The following is a 17,731-nucleotide window of genomic DNA, read 5'->3' as shown; positions in this document are numbered from 1 at the left end:
TGAATTTGACCATACAACAGGATGCGCATGTGCGAATGAATGCCAGTGCAAGCTGCCCCCTGGTAATAAATGTAAGCCGGCAAAACCAGCAGCGAACAGCGGGTACCTCGGAGTCTCTTACTGGCAGACTCGGGACACGTGACAATAACGAGCACTCGTGAGGCACGTCGTTTATCGCGATTTTCCGATGCCCAAAATATTTCCCAGCTACTTCAGTTGTTCCCAGTTATCTCGTTCTTCTCGTTCAAGAATAATGGCACAAACTGCAAGACTCGTTGCGTCAAGAGGACTGTTCAAGGGTGCCAATGCTGTCCCGGCTATTTCGACTAGAACTATAAGGTAGTGTAATCCAGTATGGTCGCAGGAATACATTTATCTTCCTTACCTACCGACCCTTTTGACCTCTAAACGTCTCTCTTCACCGCTTGGACTATGGTCGTCTTTATTTTTGTGGCTGCTTATTCCACGCTACGTGCGATACGCACGATTATATTTTACCAATTTGTCTCTATACTATTGGTGCGAATGCTCGAAACAATTGTCATATGTTTACATTCGATTGCAAATGTTGTACGTGTTAATAACCCCCGATCCTATCCATACATCTAATCCTTCGATAAATCGACATGTTCAAAGTAGAATTTTGCCTGAGAGATTAAGATAACACGATCTACAGATTATTTTGATTGTTTCTCTGAAAGCAACATGAATAACGGTTTTTTGACATTATTACATAATCCTTGGATAGCCTTGAAGCGATTATCTAAGACATTTCTTTTTAATTTTCAAAGTATTTGCAGTTATTGACATAATTTTTCTCGTGTAGGTAAAAGAAACCAAAAAATTGGAATCAATCCGATGCATTATAATGAAGGTTAACAGTGTCTAATATCACTTCAGACTTTATCTCTCAAGTTAATAAATGTTTTCACAGCTCATGGTGGTCTCATGTGGAAATGGGACCCCCTGATGCAATTCTGGGAGTCACTGAGGCCTTTAAGAAAGATCAAAACCCCAAGAAGATTAACCTGGGTGTAGGTGCTTACAGGGATGACAATGGGAAACCTTTTGTCCTTCCAAGCGTTCTGAAGGTACTTGATTACAGATTTCATTGAATCATTCACTCGGTCTATTAAAGGTAGTTAGTAACTGAGAATTCTTATTTGTTATAGGCAGAAGAGAAAATGAAAACTAAAGGTTTAGACAAGGAATATTCTCCCATTTCTGGAAATCCTGACTTTTGCAAGTACAGTATTAATCTGGCACTTGGTGATGACAATCAAGTTGTAGCTAACGGTTTGGTGAGTATACTTGAGAGCAACGTTAATAAATTCCAAACAGTAATGCTATTTCATATTTTGCATCATGATAATTTCATGTTTCAGAATGCTACGGTTCAAGGAATTTCGGGTACAGGCGCCCTCAGAATTGGCGGTGCCTTCTTGAACAGCTTCTTTGCTGGTAACAAGGAAGTCTACCTGCCATCACCATCATGGGGAAATCATACTCCTCTCTTCAAGCATTCAGGCCTTACTGTCAAGTCTTATCGTTATTACAATCCAAAAACTTGTGGGCTTGACTTTCAAGGTTTATTGGAGGACATTTCTGTAAGTATCTATAATTGAGAGAAATTTGCAGATCCAATGAACCGTTTGAAGCAGTATGTAAGGAAGGATATGTGATGGCTATTGTTTAGAAAATCCCTGAAAAGTCCATTATCCTGCTGCATGCATGCGCCCACAATCCCACTGGCGTGGATCCAAAACCAGAACAATGGAAAGAACTTTCTGCATTGATAAAAAAAAAACAACTTTTTCCATTCTTCGATATGGCGTATCAAGGTTTCGCTTCTGGTGAGATACGAGTGCTTCAACTAATTGATATCATTACCATGAGAACAAATGGAAAGATATTTTGTACGTGGCCATAGGTGATGTGACAAAGGACTCGTTGGCAGTGAGGCTGTTTATCGAAGAAGGTCATGGCATTGCTCTTGCACAGTCTTATGCAAAAAATATGGGTTTATACGGTGAGTGTGACCTGACCTATTGATCGTGTTCGCATCTTCGAATATTTTTCCGTATGTTTCCTTTAGGCGAACGTGTGGGTGCATTCTCTCTGGTGACGTCAAGCAAAGAGGAAGCTGCTCGCACAATGTCGCAAATCAAGATCTTGATCAGACCCATGTACTCAAATCCACCCATTCACGGAGCTCGTATTGTCAACGAGATTCTGGGCGATGATCAGCTAAAGCAGGAATGGCTCCGAGACGTTAAGGGTATGGCCGATCGTATAATTTCGGTACGCACGAAGCTTCGTGAAAATTTAAAAAAGGAAGGAAGCTCTCGTGACTGGTCCCACATCACCGACCAGATTGGCATGTTCTGTTTCACGGGTCTCAAAGCCTCGGAGGTAATTGGACATTTTTACTTTATCCATTAGTAATCCGTCGTCCGATAAGAAATCTCTTGATCTCGTATCTGCTTCTATTATTGTTGCTGTACGATCCATAGAAGATTCTGGTGGATTCTCGATGATACGGTCTATCGATTTCCTGGGCGTTCATGTTTCTAATAAAGATTTTTTTTTCTTTACACCTCTGTTAGGTTGAAAATCTGACGAAGAACTACAGTGTCTATCTCACCAAAGATGGAAGAATATCTATGGCCGGCGTCACATCGAAAAACGTGGATTACCTCGCTCACGCAATTCACGAGGTTACGAAATAATTTCATGAGAGTAATAGGGCTTAGTGTACAACCAATAGAGACCAACGTTTTCTACCCGTTACCGTCATAAAGGAACTTTCATCGTAACATTTCAATCATCGTTAAGAGACGCGAACGACCAAACGCTGACACGCCTCTCAATTGTTTCTTAACTAAACTCAAACCTCGTGAATGGATGCATTTATTATTGCATATTAAGTATTTTTCTAAGGACACTGCAGGCAGTGTGACGATTCAATAAATTGAAACTGTGCGCTTACTTATATTGGATTCTTCATTCCCCGTGTATATGAAGGGAAACGTGGAGCTTGCGGTTGGTCGTTGTATGTACGCTGTAAGGGATATCATGAGAAATGGACGAATTTATTGTAGATATTATTAATCTCCGCATTGAGAGTTGCCTAACTATTTTTTATATTTTTTTCCCTGTCGTTCACAATTTTACACTGCAAACATGGTCATTCATTGCAGTGAGATGAACTGTGACTTACGTGAGTCGGTACTTGTTCTTGCCTGCTAGACCAGACGGACAGAGAGGTATAGACGCTGTAATGTTAATAATTAAACCTAGAGTCTGACATAAATCTTATTATTGTTTGCATATTTACATATTACCTGGACTTCTACGTTCATCCTCATCAGAAATGATTTAATAAATAAACTAGAATTGTACGCAGAAACCTGTGGAGTACATATCGGATTGTCTTCGTTACTGAGAAGATATTAGTAAAGAGAGCCAGTGCACCCTCCTCACCCCGTGCATTAAGTGTGTAAAACAAATTATGTGACATTTTAATACCCCGTAGAACTTTCATGCTGGTTCCAGCACATCTTCCAGTGTCCAATAGCTGTCAGATACAAAGTACCCTTAAGGTTGGTCCTCTTTACTGGTATCCCCTCGGTAACAATGCTCTCACTTCGCCAGTTTACACAGTCGAATCTGACGCGCAAGGTATAGTGTGCTATCAGAGATTAGTAGGGAGATTGTCAGTGGGTCGACTTTCTTGAAACCAATTTTACTTTAGAATCGACGCGCAACCTCAGCGGACAGCTGTCGAACCATACCCACGTTTTTGATTGGTTGGGTATATATAGATATACTATGCGTGATATTCGTGAGCTTCGTACGTCCTCCCCACTGCTCCCTACTCACCATACACATATTTTGCTCTGGTGCTATAGTGGCGTGTATAGTGGCGGCTTCTGGGGACTTGTGGCGACAATCAAAACGTCACATCGTGGAAACACGGCGTTCACGCACCCTGTTACCGTCGTACAACAGTGGGGTTCAGTTCTTTTTTAGTTTCAAAAACACGAGAAAGCGTTACCCTAGTCAGTCCTAGTCTCTGCTGACCTATCTGGTCATCTCGGGTCATCTTATGCGCTGACAGCTATACACACTAATATATGAACTGCTTCGTGACCTTGAGTCATTCTCTTTCTGTACAAAGTACACATTGGTGCACATCAAATACTTGGACGTTGAACGCGCACCCACGATGCTCGCCGAGCTGTGATGAGTCTTATAATAAAAGATGCTTGAGTAGCATGTTCATTTAAAAACATCATGGAGTGCTCGAAAATATTTTCCAAGATACTCATCGGCATTCTCTTTGCGCTTCCGCTACTTGGTTACGGCTCTACTTCGAGACTCTACTCCATTGCCTTCTCCGTAGAACATGCCCCCAGAGTCGGCTGGATATTTGGAAATTCTGGAGATATCCACTCTAGGATAAAAAGAGAATCAGTCTCTGTTTCAAAGACAAATAAATTGATCGATGATTCGGATTGTCGAAGCGACCTGCATCGACTTTGTGGCTCTATGGATAAAAATGACGATGACCTATCTGTGCTTGAGTGCATTCAGACATTTAAGGTAATATAAATAATATTGGAATAACTTATTATATAATGTACTATACAAGTGTGCATTGTATTTTTAGGCGAATGAACTTTCCGGTATTAATAATCAGTGCCAACACAAAATTTGGATCCACACTACAAGTCTCACTAGCGATGATAATGTCCAGAAACTTATAAAGCAAGCATGTCCAGAAGAGGCAGATAGTTTCATGTGCGGATCAAAAGATACATCCGTATCTTACTTATCCTGCATAATAGACCAACGGGAGCATATAAAAGAGCCCCAATGCTTAGAGTATCTTCAGAGACTGGAGTGGGTTGCTTTTAGTGATTTCAGAATCATAACACATTTTGTATCAGATTGCCAAGGAGACATTGAGAAGTTTCAGTGTGGTAGAATACAGGCATACAGAGAAATGTCACAGGGATTAACCCTCGCCTGTCTGCAGCGTCACGTAGATCAGCTGGAGGGGCAGTGCAGAAAACGGATTCTTCACGTATCCGAGATACAAGCAGATAATATTAAGTTAGACCGCCAGCTGTACATGGCTTGCACACAAGATCACATTAAATTTTGTCCAAATATTCGTCCAGGTAGTGGTCGAGTTTACAAGTGCTTAATGCAGTACAAAACAGATCGAGCAATGACAAAACAATGCCAGGATCAGCTTACGAGACGCGAGAAGTTGATAGCTTCTGATTATAAAGTTAGTAAAGGATTAGTGAGAGCTTGCAAGGAGGATATTAGAGGTAATCACTGCAGGAGATCAGTATCTGAAGATAAAGAGATTAGATTAGCACAGATCTTACTTTGTCTGGAATCGGCATCTCGAAACGGAAGTAAAATAACAGCGGACTGTCAAGTGGAGATGTTTGATCACAGGAAGATCCTCATGGAGGATTACAGATTGTCTCCGGAAATAGTGGACGGTTGCGCCGCAGACATTTTGTCGTTTTGTAACGGTCTGGAGGTGGGTGGTAAGACTATTCATTGCTTAATGGAGCACACCAGAGCGCGAAAGAAAAAGTCGAGAGTCTCTGCAGAATGTCAAAGAGCGGTAAGATTTTGTTATAACTCATAATTGTTTATATCTATTCTCTATGACTTATTCATATTCACATACAGTTGGAAGGGTTAATTAAGGAAACCGATGCCGGTGAGGATTGGAGGATTGATCCCGTGTTACGGGAAGCGTGCCAACCAGTTGTCGCTGTGGCTTGCAACGACGTGAGTATCAATTGAGCCGTATTCTATTACTCTAGAATATACCAATTGGCTAACTGTTCATCGTTTCAGGTGCGCGGTGGAAATGCGAGAGTTATCTCGTGCTTAATGGAGAAGCTAGGAACAGACAGAATGACCGAGGCTTGCGAGACTGCTTTGGTACAAATTCAGTATTTTGTAGCCAGGGACTTTAAGCTCGATCCGCAGTTATATAAAGCGTGCAAGGCCGATGCTATGCACTTTTGTCATGCGAAAAATGCTTGGGCTAACGATGGAATCCAAATGGATCCCGAGAGGGGTCCTCTCGTATTGCCATGCTTATATAGATATGCCTATCACCCGCAGAAAAATATGACGGTAAGTCAAGAACTCCACGTCCTGTTTGTATTTCTCTTTTGCTCTTTCATAAACGAATGTATGTGTGCTCTTCAGCTAAAAAACGGATGTTTGAAAGAGATCAGGAGGGTCATGAGGCAAAGGGCCATTAATGTGGATTTGCAGCCTGAAATTGAGGAAGTCTGTTTGAACGAGTTGGCTATGTACTGTTACGACAAAACGGCAAAGAGGGAAGAAACTCTGTGCCTTCAAGACAACTTGGATAGGTAATAATTCACGCTTAGATCATCGTCAACTCGCGAGCTAATGCAGGTAATCGAGACTATCGCTGGTGCGCATGGTGGTAATCTTTCAGCTTAGTATAATATTAGGAACTTTGAGATAATTTTGTTTAAACAAAACGTCCTGGAGAATTTGCGTTGGATATTCAATTAGCTTTCCGATTGCAGTTTAAATGAGAGATGTAAATTAGCCGTTGGTAATTTGACTGAGGAACAGGCGGAACGGGTCGAACTCAATCCTGTTGTCACAGGTGCTTGCCAACACGTCATGGAGCAGTATTGCGAGGTACGTTTGAAGGACTTTTTTCATCGGGAATGATAATCTTAAGTAAATTTGAATTAGGAGGTACTGAAAGTCGGTAAGGACGAGGGCGACTTAATGGAGTGCCTAATAGAACATAAAAACGACTTGGATGTCCATTTTGATTACAAGTGTAAAGCCGCTGTAGAACATTTCCAATTGATATCGCTCAAGAGTTATCATTTCACGTATAAATTCAAAGATGCCTGTAGGCCCTATGTCATGAGATGGTGCCCCAGGTAATCGAAGAGATATACTGTGCTGAGAATGACAAATTAAGAGTAAAAATTAATTAAGTAGTTCGCGTTTTAGGTCAAAAACAAAGGCTGATGTAATCGAGTGCCTTAGCACGGTTGTCCAGGAGGATATAATGAAAGATACACAGCATCGTGTTCCAAGGGAGTGTAGACAGCAATTGAGAGCCCAGTTATATCAGCAGCGAGAGAACATAAATTTTGATCCGACACTTCAGAAACTCTGCGCTACGGATGTCAAGCAACTGTGCTTCGACGTAAAGCCAGGAAGATCGCAGGTGAGGAATACGCGCATCGAAAAAAAAAATAATTTTAATTTTATTTATCGTTGTACAGTTAATTAATAATCAAGACCATTGTAGATTCTCGAGTGCTTAGCGTCGCAGAAACACAAATTGTCCGAGCAGTGTCACACGCAGCTATTTAAGGTGCGGAAGCAGGAGTTCCAGGATAGCTCGAGTGACTTTGCTTTATTGGAAGCTTGCCGATCGATGATTAGTCTTTTCTGTAATTATATGGATGGTGCCAGCGCGCTGTCCTGCCTGAAGGTAGCGAAGAACAGGCCATCTTTCGACGAGAAGTGCAAGAGTATGGTAGTGCGCCGAATGATCGAGCAAAACACTGACTACAGGTTTAATGTCGCGCTTCAATCTGCCTGCGTTACGGATATTGATAGACATTGTAAGGAGGTGCTAATGCGCGAGAGTACGGTCCATGAACTCGAAGGAAAAGTGATAAAGTGCCTCAAGATCAAATTTCGTGAGTCGAAACTAACGGCCAAGTGCGAACTTCAGATGACAAGCATACTTAAGGAAGCCGCACTTAATTATCATTTGAATCCGCTGCTGGCGACGCTATGTTCGACCGAAGTCGAGACCATATGTCCCGCGGAAGACATGGAGCCTGGAGATGTCGAGGAATGCCTTAAGGCCGAATTCAAGCGGGGAAACCAAGAAATGAAGGAAGAATGTCGCTTGGAAGTTGCTGATCTTATTGAGCAGAGGAAGGTCGATATTAATGTCGATCCATTGTTACAAAAAGCTTGTGCCATTGACGTCAGCAAATACTGTAGTGACATTCCACAAGGAGCAGGCAGGCGTAAGTTTTTCTTACATTTTCTTTCCTTTTTGAGTATTTCATTTTTTTATATGCACGAGAGACGCTTGTCCAACCGTGCAACCATCGCTTATGCGAGTTGCAAGGAGGAATCTTACAAATAAAACCTTTTATCAGATATCAAGTGTCTTCAGAATAGTTTACGCTCTCTTCAGCCAGACTGTTACAAGATGTTGACTGCTAGACTGGAAATGTTCAGATTAGCTGAAAAGGTGAGTCTCACTGATTATATAGTGCTCGCAATGGATAATACAAAAATTTGTTCTTTACCTTTTCAGTTGATACAACCAAACTCTATAAAGGAACTTTATTACTCGGTTAGTAGCTCGTCAGCGAGCACGTATTTCATGATTATTGCAGTCAGTATAATCGGAATTATTTTTGTCATGGGTTTATTCTGCGGAAGGGTGACCCGACGAGCGATGATGATGAAACATAAATGATCCTCTACGAAGAAGACGATCCATGTACGTTTTTCGTGATGTTGGTCGTCGTCATTGAAGGTGGTGGAAAAAATATATTTTGATGTTAGGAATCACAATCTGTTGGAATATTTACTCCGCCGCGTCATATAGACGTAATATCATGAGATGAATCGGAATGTCAGTTTCTTCAATTTATATAGCATCTAGTGTGGGAATAAAGTAAGATATCGTAATTTTCTCTCACTCTCTCTCTTTATATATATATATATATATGTCTTTTATATACAAAGTGTTCTCTATACATATTTCTCACATTCCTGTACTATCAAAAGATCGATAATATCGCTCTTCATGGTCATGTTCTGATGAGGACATTTGATGTAAGATGGAGCGTAATGCTATTCTGGCAATTGAAGAGCGAAAGAATCAATTATCTACTGCAATTTTGGATTTACCCAAAAGAATAGTAATGCATATTTTTCGAAGTATCAGTAAGTCAAAAAAGCATCATGAATATAATTAGGTAAATTTCACGTGAAACATTTGACCAAATATGCAGCTATTGAATAAAACTTGTAACGTATTTTCTTAACTCGACACCGAAAACGAAAAATTCGAGAACCAACCTATGTTAGCTTCGCCCATGCATGCGCAAGCCAGGCGGGCGCCAGCAAATTTTTTTATCACCGACAACTGACAAGCCGGTATTATCTGGGAGTTGGGGGGGGGGGGGGGGTGGAATAGGCCCAAGTCTGCCAAAACGATAGCTGTGACAAAATCTATCAGAAGATACGACAACTTAACGGATCCTGTCTTTGGGAGCGCGTGAAATCGAGAAGCACAACCGTAGGTACTGATCTTTGGGCTCGCGTAAAATCAGCAAACGCAACTGGATGCGCGATCGGGAGCGGACTGTTACGGAAATGCACAGCCGCTCAGACTGCTAGATTGAGGTAAAGAGGGTCGGAGTAAACTTCAGGCAAATAGTGCGGGATACAGAGAGCAATTGATCGAGAATGTAGCAGCGCGAATTGGAGCCAGAAAATCAAAATCCCTCCACCAATTAATAAATTTGGAGTGTACCTACTCACCGGAGCTGGTTCAGCTGATCCGCGAAGGTCAAGAACTGCATCCAGGGGACACTCGGGTGGGCACTACATTATCGCACATCACTGCACCTCCGAAACACACGCGGAAAATCAATAGGATTTTCTGGATATTGCGAGAGCAACGCGAGAACCTTCTATACCGTATCGGAAACACAGCTAGAAAAACTATCAACACATAGCAAACACGGGAGCGCGAACCGGCTCGTGACACCTCGATCGGTGTCCCAAGACAGACTGTTTGACAATAGCAAAATTCGAGAACTAATCATTCTGATTGGTCGAGATCCTTATAACTGATAACTCTTATCCTTCTCCTCGAGTCGTCCCTTTAAGGAACAACCGGCATCGCTTCTGTTTCATTCCTTTTTTTTTCAGTATAAATTCTAGTGTAAGGATATTCAAACTGAAGGAAGATCGATAAATAATAAAAATGGAATATTTATTACGTTTTTTAATATAAAACAAATCATATATTGTAAGTATATTTAATATGTACAATAATTGAGACCTTCCTCAAGTAACGTCGCAAGGGGTTTATTCTTACTTTGAAATAAGGTTTATTGCACATTCACACGGTATCATTATTTCAAAAATCAAGAAAAAATAATGAATGGCAAAGAAGGAGATAACATTGCCATCGTTAATTTGCCTTGAAATTCATTTTTTACTTGCAACAGACGAAGTTCCTATATTTGAAGGGTCTGGTTCTGAGAGTGGTGCGACATTTTGTACAATTGTTACTGAGCATCCCGCGAGATGTTTCTTTCGTTTTTCTTTCAAACGTTATTTACATCATTTCTTTTCCATTTAGAGGACAGGAAATTTTTGCTTTTTATATATAATCGGATCCCGCGTACAATTTAAGGCTAGACAGAATCAGTTTACCGCATTATAATAAGAATTTGCGAATCTTCTCTGCGGGATTCTGAATGATTTTTACAAGATACGCGGCGTGATATTACTTTTAAGCAAGAAATTATAGTGAGTGCTTTATTAAAAAGTGAAGTCGACGATGTAGCTCGTGGGAGGGTCCAATTATTAAAGACGTAAGACGACGAAGAGGATTGCCATGCATAATAATCATTAATAATGCCGTGATATTTATCACCTTTACCCATCATCATCATTCATCATCATCGTCGTCGTCGTCGTCGTCGTCGTCGTCGTCGTCGTCGTAGCCGTCATCGTCATCCATCATCGTCGTCATCGTTAATGTTCATTGTAACTGCAATTTGAACATCTTCAGAGAGAGTCTTCGCTCGGACCTGATGTGGAATTTCGTTGGTTTTGAATTTGCGTGCGAGTCTGCGAGCTCCCAGCCGTGGCACCGACTGCTGCTTTATGCTGGGCTGCGAGACATTGTTGTAATTGTTGCAACTGCACCGGTTTCACCAAAGTCCTTTGTAGCTGTGAAAACAATGCAATTAGGCAATAGTCGCCAATAGCCGTTCTTTATGTAATTTGCGATTGGGAGAATATTGCGAATTTAAATGAAGACATAATGGAGGTTAAACAAAATGAGCAAAGTATTTAAACATATATGCAAAATTACTTGTTGCTGCGAAAGATTCGTCGTGCCAAGCGGCTGGCCCTGCGAATTACACTGTCCAGTGTTCGGAGCCCTTGCGTGCAAAGATTTTGTGACTAATGTTTGTTTATTAGCAGATACTGCTTGGGTGGATGGCGATGCTTGTGTCGCCATTAAAACGGGCTTGCTCGCAGCTGTAAATAAAAAAGAAATACAGGCCACGCTCCACAATTCAATGAAAGTACTGCACGCTTACGGGGCCATTGTCCTTATGTATCTATAGTTGATTCACGAGTTCAATGTGCTTTTTTTTTTTGACAAATCGAAAACAATGAAGATTCTAATAAGTCACACATAAGCTTTGCATACAATTATTGTTACAAAGTATGCATACGCATTTTTTACACTGAAACATATTTCCATTTTTTATTTTATCATACATTTTCGTAATTTTATGGAAAGTGACAAACTATTTGTTAACAATTGCATTATTTGCAAGTTATACAAAATAAAGTATTGGACTTGTGGACCGACTATATGTATATGCATCTAAAATAAATTTTGCTATTTTCGTAGTACTTGCAGTGACTTTGAGAATACACGCATAGACTTTTATTACTATTACACTTATTATTATCACCGTTGATAAAAATCTTTGGACGTTTATTGCGTGATGAAAGGGTGTCACACTAACTTACCCATTATAGGAGTTAACACTTGTTTGTTGCCTGACAATATAAGTTGGTTGGCCGTCATCGTTTTTGTCACAGTTACCAATTGATTCGGTTGAACTTGTCGAGTCATCTGGTTAAGCCGAGGTCGTTGAGATCCTACGAGTTGAATCGCCTGCCCACCCTGTTGATTAATTAAATTATTAAAAAGAAAAGGAAATACTTGGTAAGGTATAACAGACCTCATTGCATCCTGTAACTTACATGAGACAGAGTGACTGCATTGCTGCTACGTATATTTTGCTGTGACAAGCCCTTTACTCCCGAAGGAATTATTTGAGCTGAAAGCGAGAAAAAAGTTATTGCACTAGTTACGCAGAATCAATGAGGTGTGTATAATGTATTTACCAATTGGCAACGACAAATGAGTATTCGCGGGATTGGCGATTACCACAGTCGGCGTACTACCAGCTATAGCAGTGGTAGCGACCGTGGCAGCGACCATCTGTAAAACGAGGAAAAACACTGTAGATTCATAAATTTCTTAATTAGATTAAACCGCATGAAATTCTTAGGCTAGAGAAAGTACAATTAACTATTTAGGAACAGAGTAAACTCACACTAGACACTGTAGTGCAAGTATTGGTTGCCGAGGAAATCGGTAGGCTCACGATAACACCGGTTGGCGCAACCGAACCAGTAGCTGCCGATACGTTAAGCGACATCGTGATGGGCTGCGACAAGCCAGGAAATGAAACCTGAAAAAGCAGTTTTACAGCCTGTGGTAGGTTCAAAATTTTCAAAAATCGATTTACGTATCGATGATTATGAGAGTGGTCAAAGTCAAATATTTGTTTATTTGAGAAACTTAGACTGTTTCCTCTTTTTGTGCGTTCAAATAATATTCTTTAGTGATTAACTTAATCTTTACGTATTTGAGATTTATGTTACTTTCATAATCACTGGTACGTATAATAGTTTGTAGTTTTCGATATTCGTTATGGACGATTGACTCACCTGGACATTTTGCAGGCCGTTAATGGTGCCCGCAGGTAGACTCGTCAGATTAACACTCTGAAGATTGACGTTACCAGAAGGAGGCGGACTTGTCATTGGACTCGCCGGTTGACTTCCTTGGCTGGAGGAGGCTGTCAAACGTTCGAGCAAAGACGAAGCTGTATTTATTCCAGGAATTGGATTATCCGCCGATGGAGTTCCTAAGAATATCGTAATTAATGATCTATTACCAAGATCATGTTATTGTTAAAGAGCTCGCTACACTCTATGGAACGCATAACGGGCAATTACCAGCCAGCAGGGCGGACAATCCGGGCATGGATAATCCTAAGGTTGAGGTCGGGTCTTGAACTCTCGCCAGTCGTACTGCAGTAGCCTTCACTGGCTGTTGCTTACCGGTGAGTTGACTGGTGAGAGCAGAACTGAAGCTAACCCTTACCTAAAAACATAAGACAACCTAACTGTAGCTGTACTTCCTTAAAAAATTTACGCAGTTTTCATAAATTTTAATGATCCCAGTAGAATGCATACCTGACCAGTTGTACTAGGCACAGTAATGACGTTTCCATGGCTAATGACTCTCGGTGGTATCGCGGCATTCAGAGAGATCCTGCGTGGCTGTGATTTTTGCTGGGATAGGTTAGCCGGACTGCTGTTCAAGAGGCTCAAGATTGCTGCGTTGTTTGACTTTACCGGAGCTTGTACGTTACTATTCATCGCCGCAGCTGCCGCATTCGCTGATAAATGCACGCACACACGAATCACGTAATCAAGTAAGCAAGTAAGCAAACGTGGTAAAAATATGCTTAAAGATTCATACCTGCAGCCTGCTGCTGAAACTGTTGCGCAGAGTTCATCAGCGATGTCACCAAAGCGCTTATCGCTGGATTTGTCGAATGTTTTTTGTATGAGCCGTCACTCTGACACTGATTTCCGTCGGCCAATGGGCTCTGGGCTCTAGCTTGAAGTTGAGCTTGCTGTGAAATAAAGAGAAAGGTTGTATCTAGGAATTGAGCACAGATTAGCTGCAAGAAAAGTGGATTATAAAAACACAGACCAACACGGGAACATTGCTGGTTGTGCTATTATTAGGAGTGCTGCTGGATTTTTGCTGAAAGACCAGAATGCCTGATCCGTTACATGATCCTGTGTCGACGGGCAAAGTCGTGCTCTCTAGTTGTCCAGATGTCGCTGTATGTGGTCCGCCGTTAGTTAGAGGCTGTGCAGAGTTCGATGTTGTGGCTTCGGACTGAGGAACCCCTTGAACAACCTGCACGGTAGAGTCGAGGCAGGCTAGACTAGGCTGTGTTGTTGAACCAGCAGTTTCGAGGACAGTCTTCATCGCAGCCACTTGACCAGCCAGAGTGTTCAGTTGTCCCTGAGCTCGCGAGATAATCTAACCACATCAAAGGAACGAAAGAAAAAAGCAAAATGATGTTACGATCGGAAGACATATATTGATGAAGAACAATAAGCATACCTGCTGTGTAACGTGTTGAGACTGTGCCTGTTGTAACTGCTGAGCTACTAATTGTGCCGCCTGTGCTTGCTGTGCCTAAAATTATTCAAAATCACTAATCAAATTTCTTTAATCAATATCAGTTTATAAATGTCCTATAGGCAATGATCATTTTGTAATATATGTATAGCGATAAGAAATTCGGCACTAATAACAACCTGTTGATGAGCACGCTGCATCCCTGGTGTACACGTAACTCGGGGAGTCTGTCCTGGTACGACGTGCATTATTCTAACGTTCTTCCTACCTTCCTCAGTGAAGATCTCTGTGAATTGCTGGATATAGTGATTCGCCTGAGCTCTAGTTCCTAATGTAAATCTAAAGAGAGAAGGAAATGGTTCAGAAAAATCTTTTAACGGAATGTAGAGTATACAAAGTACTTTCAGTTTGCAGTTTATTTTTTTCATAATTATACCTGCAAGCTGAACCATTCTTTTCGCCCTCGCGATGATCGCGATCCACGTAAAGCTCTCCCAGGTACTCGGAGTTCGAAGGTCTTTGTAGGATCGAGAGCTTTATATGATAGACACGGCCTTGGCCACGTTCAGTCTCTAATATATATTCTTCTATTAATTGCGGGAGGCAGTCTTTAGTTTCCCGTGGCCTTTCGTACGCCTTTGCGTACCTAAAGACGTGACAAAAATTTATCGAATTAGAGGGTTGCATAATTCATGTCCAATGCAAAGCGAAGCCAATATTCAAGGTGTGATATACCTAAGAACGTCAATGGGTGTGCTAGGTGGAAGTAGAGGAGGATTTGCAAGAGACGGTGGGGGGCAGGCAGTGCTAGTTGGCAATCCCCTTTTCGCACGAAGCTTTTGCATGAGGTCCTGTATCGTAAGTCCTTCAGGTTGCGCAAGTTGTTCCAATTTTCTTTTGCGATTCACGGTAACCTGAAAATCAAACGATCAACTTCAGTGTTGGAAATGTCATTAAAGAGTTCTCGTTAGATAGTTGGATAACTTGCTTAGTGTTGCATCAAATGAACGATCATTAAGTGTTACCTGAGAGAACTTTTTGGCTTGTCGCATTAACTGATGATCCGTAAGGAGAGATCTTGACTGCATTAACCGCGTAGTTGCAAGGCTGGGTATGGGACTTGGATCGAGGCACAGTGGTCCCTGGGTAGCAGCAATCAGATGAGACTCCAAAACGAGGCGTTCCTCGTGACTCCATTCTCCGTCACTCGTTAACGTGGACACATCCGAGAGAACGCTCTTTAAAGAAATACCGGTCGGGCAATGGTCAAGTACAATTATACCATATACTTGCGACTTTAGTCTGCTGTATGTACGAAAAAAGGAACGAATAACAATCCGTTACCTGGGTGGTTGGCTTTAGGAGAACGTGGTGCACCTCGGCTTTACTATGTGGAAATGCTTTTCTATAATCGCGCACTTCAGCGATTATACAACCGTCGTAGAAGAGGTGCGAGTTATTCGTTTCCAGCTGTTCGGCGAGCATTGACGGCAGCTGCCCGTTGTCGATGCAGGAGAGGAGTTCACCCTGTTCATACCCCATTAGTTGGGTTTCCGAGAGTAGAGCATTCTTGTCGAATTGGGTACCTTTTTCGCTGTTACACAATAATCTCATGAACAATCTTTACTTTTGGTTTCGCGTGATAGTACTGAAACTCTGTCAATAACTCTTTCGTACCAGTTTCTTACACCTAATGAGTATCCTTTGTTTCCAGCATAGAGATTAACAATTAATGTGTGTAGACCCTCTCTCTGCACTAAACGCCCCAAGAGATCGCATTCGTTCTCCAGATTGTTCTGTTATTACAAACACACACGCACAAATATATATATAGTTTTAATGATGAGATAATAATGATAAAAAAGCCCCAAAATGATTCTATCTGTATATTGTTAATTACGTACCAAGACCGAGTCAGGTGTCGCATGAGGAACTTTTGACAGCTCCTCAAAATATAGCCGCGTAAGTTTTGCCTGGATACTGTGTTTGGGGTAACATAATTCTATCTTCTGGCTTGATTCCTTTCTAGGCTCAGGAAGACCCATAGGATCTTGCCAGTACCGTGGAACTTGCTCAATCATGTCCTACACAATCGGTTGTATACAAAAATTAACATACTATCGCAAGAACTCCATCAGTATCGATGAAAGATGATAAGAAGTTTTCAAGTATAGCATTTTCCAGTCATTGTGTATTAAAAAAAAAAAGAAAACTTTGAAGTACCTGAGCTTGATGGCAAGCATCTTCCAGTCCAGAGGCTGTGCCAATCATTGTAGTTCTTTGTTTTTATCAGCACTGAATGTCATATCTCCAGCTTCAAATGTTTTTGTCCTGCGAAGTTTTGGAAGTTTTGGAGTGGCTACTAGAACTATCCTGAGCAGACACGCATAAACTACAGAGATAAAGAGCTTCAAGAAATAAGAGCAAAAGTTTATAGGAAGCAAGGATATGGCAGTAAAGTTCGTAAAGATGAGGCCATGGCAAACATATCTCATCAGCATGTAAATATCCTGAGTCAAGAAAGAGTGAGCCCACTGGGAGGATTCAAGTGCGCTTAGCCGGGAAATTCGAAAGTGCACGAGAAAGGTGTTTAATGGTTTGAAATGTCAAAACAAGAGAGTGAGGATTAAAAGAGGTTATGTATGATCTATAGAGAGGATGATGCCATGCTTGATAGTGAGCATACAACTTTGAATAAGGGCGTAAATTTCGCCGGTTTACCTTGGCAGTAGCCGGAAGAAGTCACAGCAGTAAACATTGATGCGAGTCGAGTTATTCGTTATCATAACCTCACATCGATCGATAAATAGAGCAAAGCTTTTCGGGCAGTGGAAGCATTTATTTGCGGACCTGGCTATCTAGGTAGATTTACTTGATTTTTCGTAAATAACATCTACAAGCTAGAAATGTCATTTTGGAGATCGCAGCGTAACCTATTATACAAACACCACACAGGCACAGACACAGTATATTAACTATATTGCGCTAGACCACGTATTAGGATCATAATTTAAGGTAATAAACAGCGACTCTATTGGATGTACTGTAAACTAGATAATTTATTACAGGTTTCTACATTGCCAATTGTAGGTCAATGTAAAAATGATTCAACAATAGGCTTTTTTAATAGTTCTCGAGGAGTTCTCTAGTTCCTGATAGGTTTTAACAGTAGTTCTGCTACGTAACATCGGTAAAATACCTATTAAGGATAGTAGTCGCAACAGACGCTTCAGTACAGGTATGCATAAGGAGCTGGCTTTCAGTGTTGTTTTCAGATTGTCTCAAACAGTTCCGGGTTAGTTCGCTTTAGTACTCAATGTTAAGACCATAGTTCCGCTTGGAACTATCGTTAAATAATGCTGGAAGCTAGCACCACAT

At 41.2% G+C, this 17,731-nt stretch overlaps 3 protein-coding genes across 10 annotated transcripts; 2 read left to right on the top strand and 1 right to left on the bottom strand.

Annotated features, from left to right (window-relative positions):
* Positions 1–43: 43 nt before the first annotated feature.
* LOC107274243 (aspartate aminotransferase, mitochondrial) lies at positions 44–3,409 on the top strand. Of its 2 annotated transcripts, none has more exons than XM_015753191.2 (8): positions 44–339; positions 935–1,091; positions 1,173–1,301; positions 1,386–1,607; positions 1,697–1,853; positions 1,931–2,029; positions 2,096–2,412; positions 2,607–3,409. In XM_015753191.2, exons 1-8 carry the CDS (start codon positions 188–190, stop codon positions 2,727–2,729), a joined length of 1,356 nt encoding a protein of 451 aa, XP_015608677.1. In that variant the 5' UTR covers positions 44–187; the 3' UTR covers positions 2,730–3,409. The 2 variants fall into 2 exon arrangements, with proteins under 2 accessions (XP_015608677.1, XP_024947279.1); XM_025091511.1 differs by lacking the exon at positions 44–339 and adding an exon at positions 428–570.
* Positions 3,410–3,881: 472 nt separating this feature from the next.
* Positions 3,882–9,126, top strand: LOC107274237 (Golgi apparatus protein 1). Of its 4 annotated transcripts, XM_015753171.2 has the most exons (12): positions 3,882–4,605; positions 4,673–5,650; positions 5,719–5,820; positions 5,890–6,174; positions 6,250–6,419; positions 6,603–6,720; positions 6,778–6,974; positions 7,036–7,267; positions 7,352–8,087; positions 8,223–8,317; positions 8,384–8,422; positions 8,512–9,126. In XM_015753171.2, exons 1-12 carry the CDS (start codon positions 4,297–4,299, stop codon positions 8,542–8,544), a joined length of 3,294 nt encoding a protein of 1,097 aa, XP_015608657.1. In that variant the 5' UTR covers positions 3,882–4,296; the 3' UTR covers positions 8,545–9,126. The 4 variants fall into 4 exon arrangements, with proteins under 4 accessions (XP_015608657.1, XP_015608653.1, XP_015608654.1 ...); XM_015753168.2 differs by having other exon boundaries at positions 3,884–4,605; positions 8,384–9,126; XM_015753170.2 differs by having other exon boundaries at positions 3,885–4,605; positions 7,048–7,267; positions 8,384–9,126.
* A 933-nt stretch (positions 9,127–10,059) lies between these two features.
* LOC107274238 (mucin-6) lies at positions 10,060–17,354 on the bottom strand. Of its 4 annotated transcripts, none has more exons than XM_015753174.2 (21): positions 17,075–17,354; positions 16,577–16,745; positions 16,258–16,437; positions 16,031–16,149; positions 15,698–15,947; positions 15,379–15,591; positions 15,089–15,267; positions 14,790–14,999; positions 14,533–14,692; positions 14,336–14,410; positions 13,913–14,251; positions 13,676–13,832; positions 13,387–13,592; positions 13,147–13,294; positions 12,856–13,055; positions 12,459–12,596; positions 12,247–12,343; positions 12,103–12,179; positions 11,866–12,022; positions 11,192–11,361; positions 10,060–11,046 (listed from the first exon to the last, which is right to left on the bottom strand). In XM_015753174.2, the coding sequence occupies exons 2-21, from the start codon at positions 16,622–16,624 to the stop codon at positions 10,882–10,884; spliced, it is 3,288 nt and encodes a 1,095-aa protein (XP_015608660.1). In that variant the 5' UTR covers positions 16,625–16,745; positions 17,075–17,354; the 3' UTR covers positions 10,060–10,881. The 4 variants fall into 4 exon arrangements, with proteins under 4 accessions (XP_015608660.1, XP_015608658.1, XP_024947272.1 ...); XM_015753172.2 differs by having other exon boundaries at positions 16,577–16,726; XM_025091504.1 differs by having other exon boundaries at positions 16,577–16,721.
* Positions 17,355–17,731: the final 377 nt, after the last annotated feature.

The sequence above is a fragment of the Cephus cinctus genome, unplaced genomic scaffold (assembly GCF_000341935.2).
Source record: "Cephus cinctus unplaced genomic scaffold, Ccin1 Ccin1_scaffold2559, whole genome shotgun sequence".
NCBI lineage: Eukaryota > Metazoa > Arthropoda > Insecta > Hymenoptera > Cephidae > Cephus > Cephus cinctus.
The sequence above is the reverse complement of the archived record's forward strand: the minus strand, read 5'-3'. Positions and strand labels throughout refer to the sequence as shown.

Excerpts from the sequence above, each read along its gene's own strand:
- LOC107274243 (XM_015753191.2), top strand. The coding sequence starts at position 188 with ATGCCCAAAATATTTCCCAGCTACTTCAGTTGTTCCCAGTTATCTCGT. Across the intron at positions 340-934 it reads ATTTCGACTAGAACTATAAG|CTCATGGTGGTCTCATGTGG; the intron begins GTAGTGTAATCC and ends ATGTTTTCACAG. Across the intron at positions 1,092-1,172 it reads TCCTTCCAAGCGTTCTGAAG|GCAGAAGAGAAAATGAAAAC; the intron begins GTACTTGATTAC and ends TATTTGTTATAG.
- LOC107274237 (XM_015753167.2), top strand. The coding sequence starts at position 4,297 with ATGGAGTGCTCGAAAATATTTTCCAAGATACTCATCGGCATTCTCTTT. Across the intron at positions 6,420-6,602 it reads CTTCAAGACAACTTGGATAG|TTTAAATGAGAGATGTAAAT; the intron begins GTAATAATTCAC and ends TTCCGATTGCAG. Across the intron at positions 6,721-6,777 it reads TCATGGAGCAGTATTGCGAG|GAGGTACTGAAAGTCGGTAA; the intron begins GTACGTTTGAAG and ends AATTTGAATTAG.
- LOC107274238 (XM_015753174.2), bottom strand. The coding sequence starts at position 16,624 with ATGATTGGCACAGCCTCTGGACTGGAAGATGCTTGCCATCAAGCTCAG. Across the intron at positions 16,438-16,576 it reads ATGCTTGCCATCAAGCTCAG|GACATGATTGAGCAAGTTCC; the intron begins GTACTTCAAAGT and ends CCGATTGTGTAG. Across the intron at positions 15,948-16,030 it reads TCATTAGGTGTAAGAAACTG|CGAAAAAGGTACCCAATTCG; the intron begins GTACGAAAGAGT and ends ATTGTGTAACAG.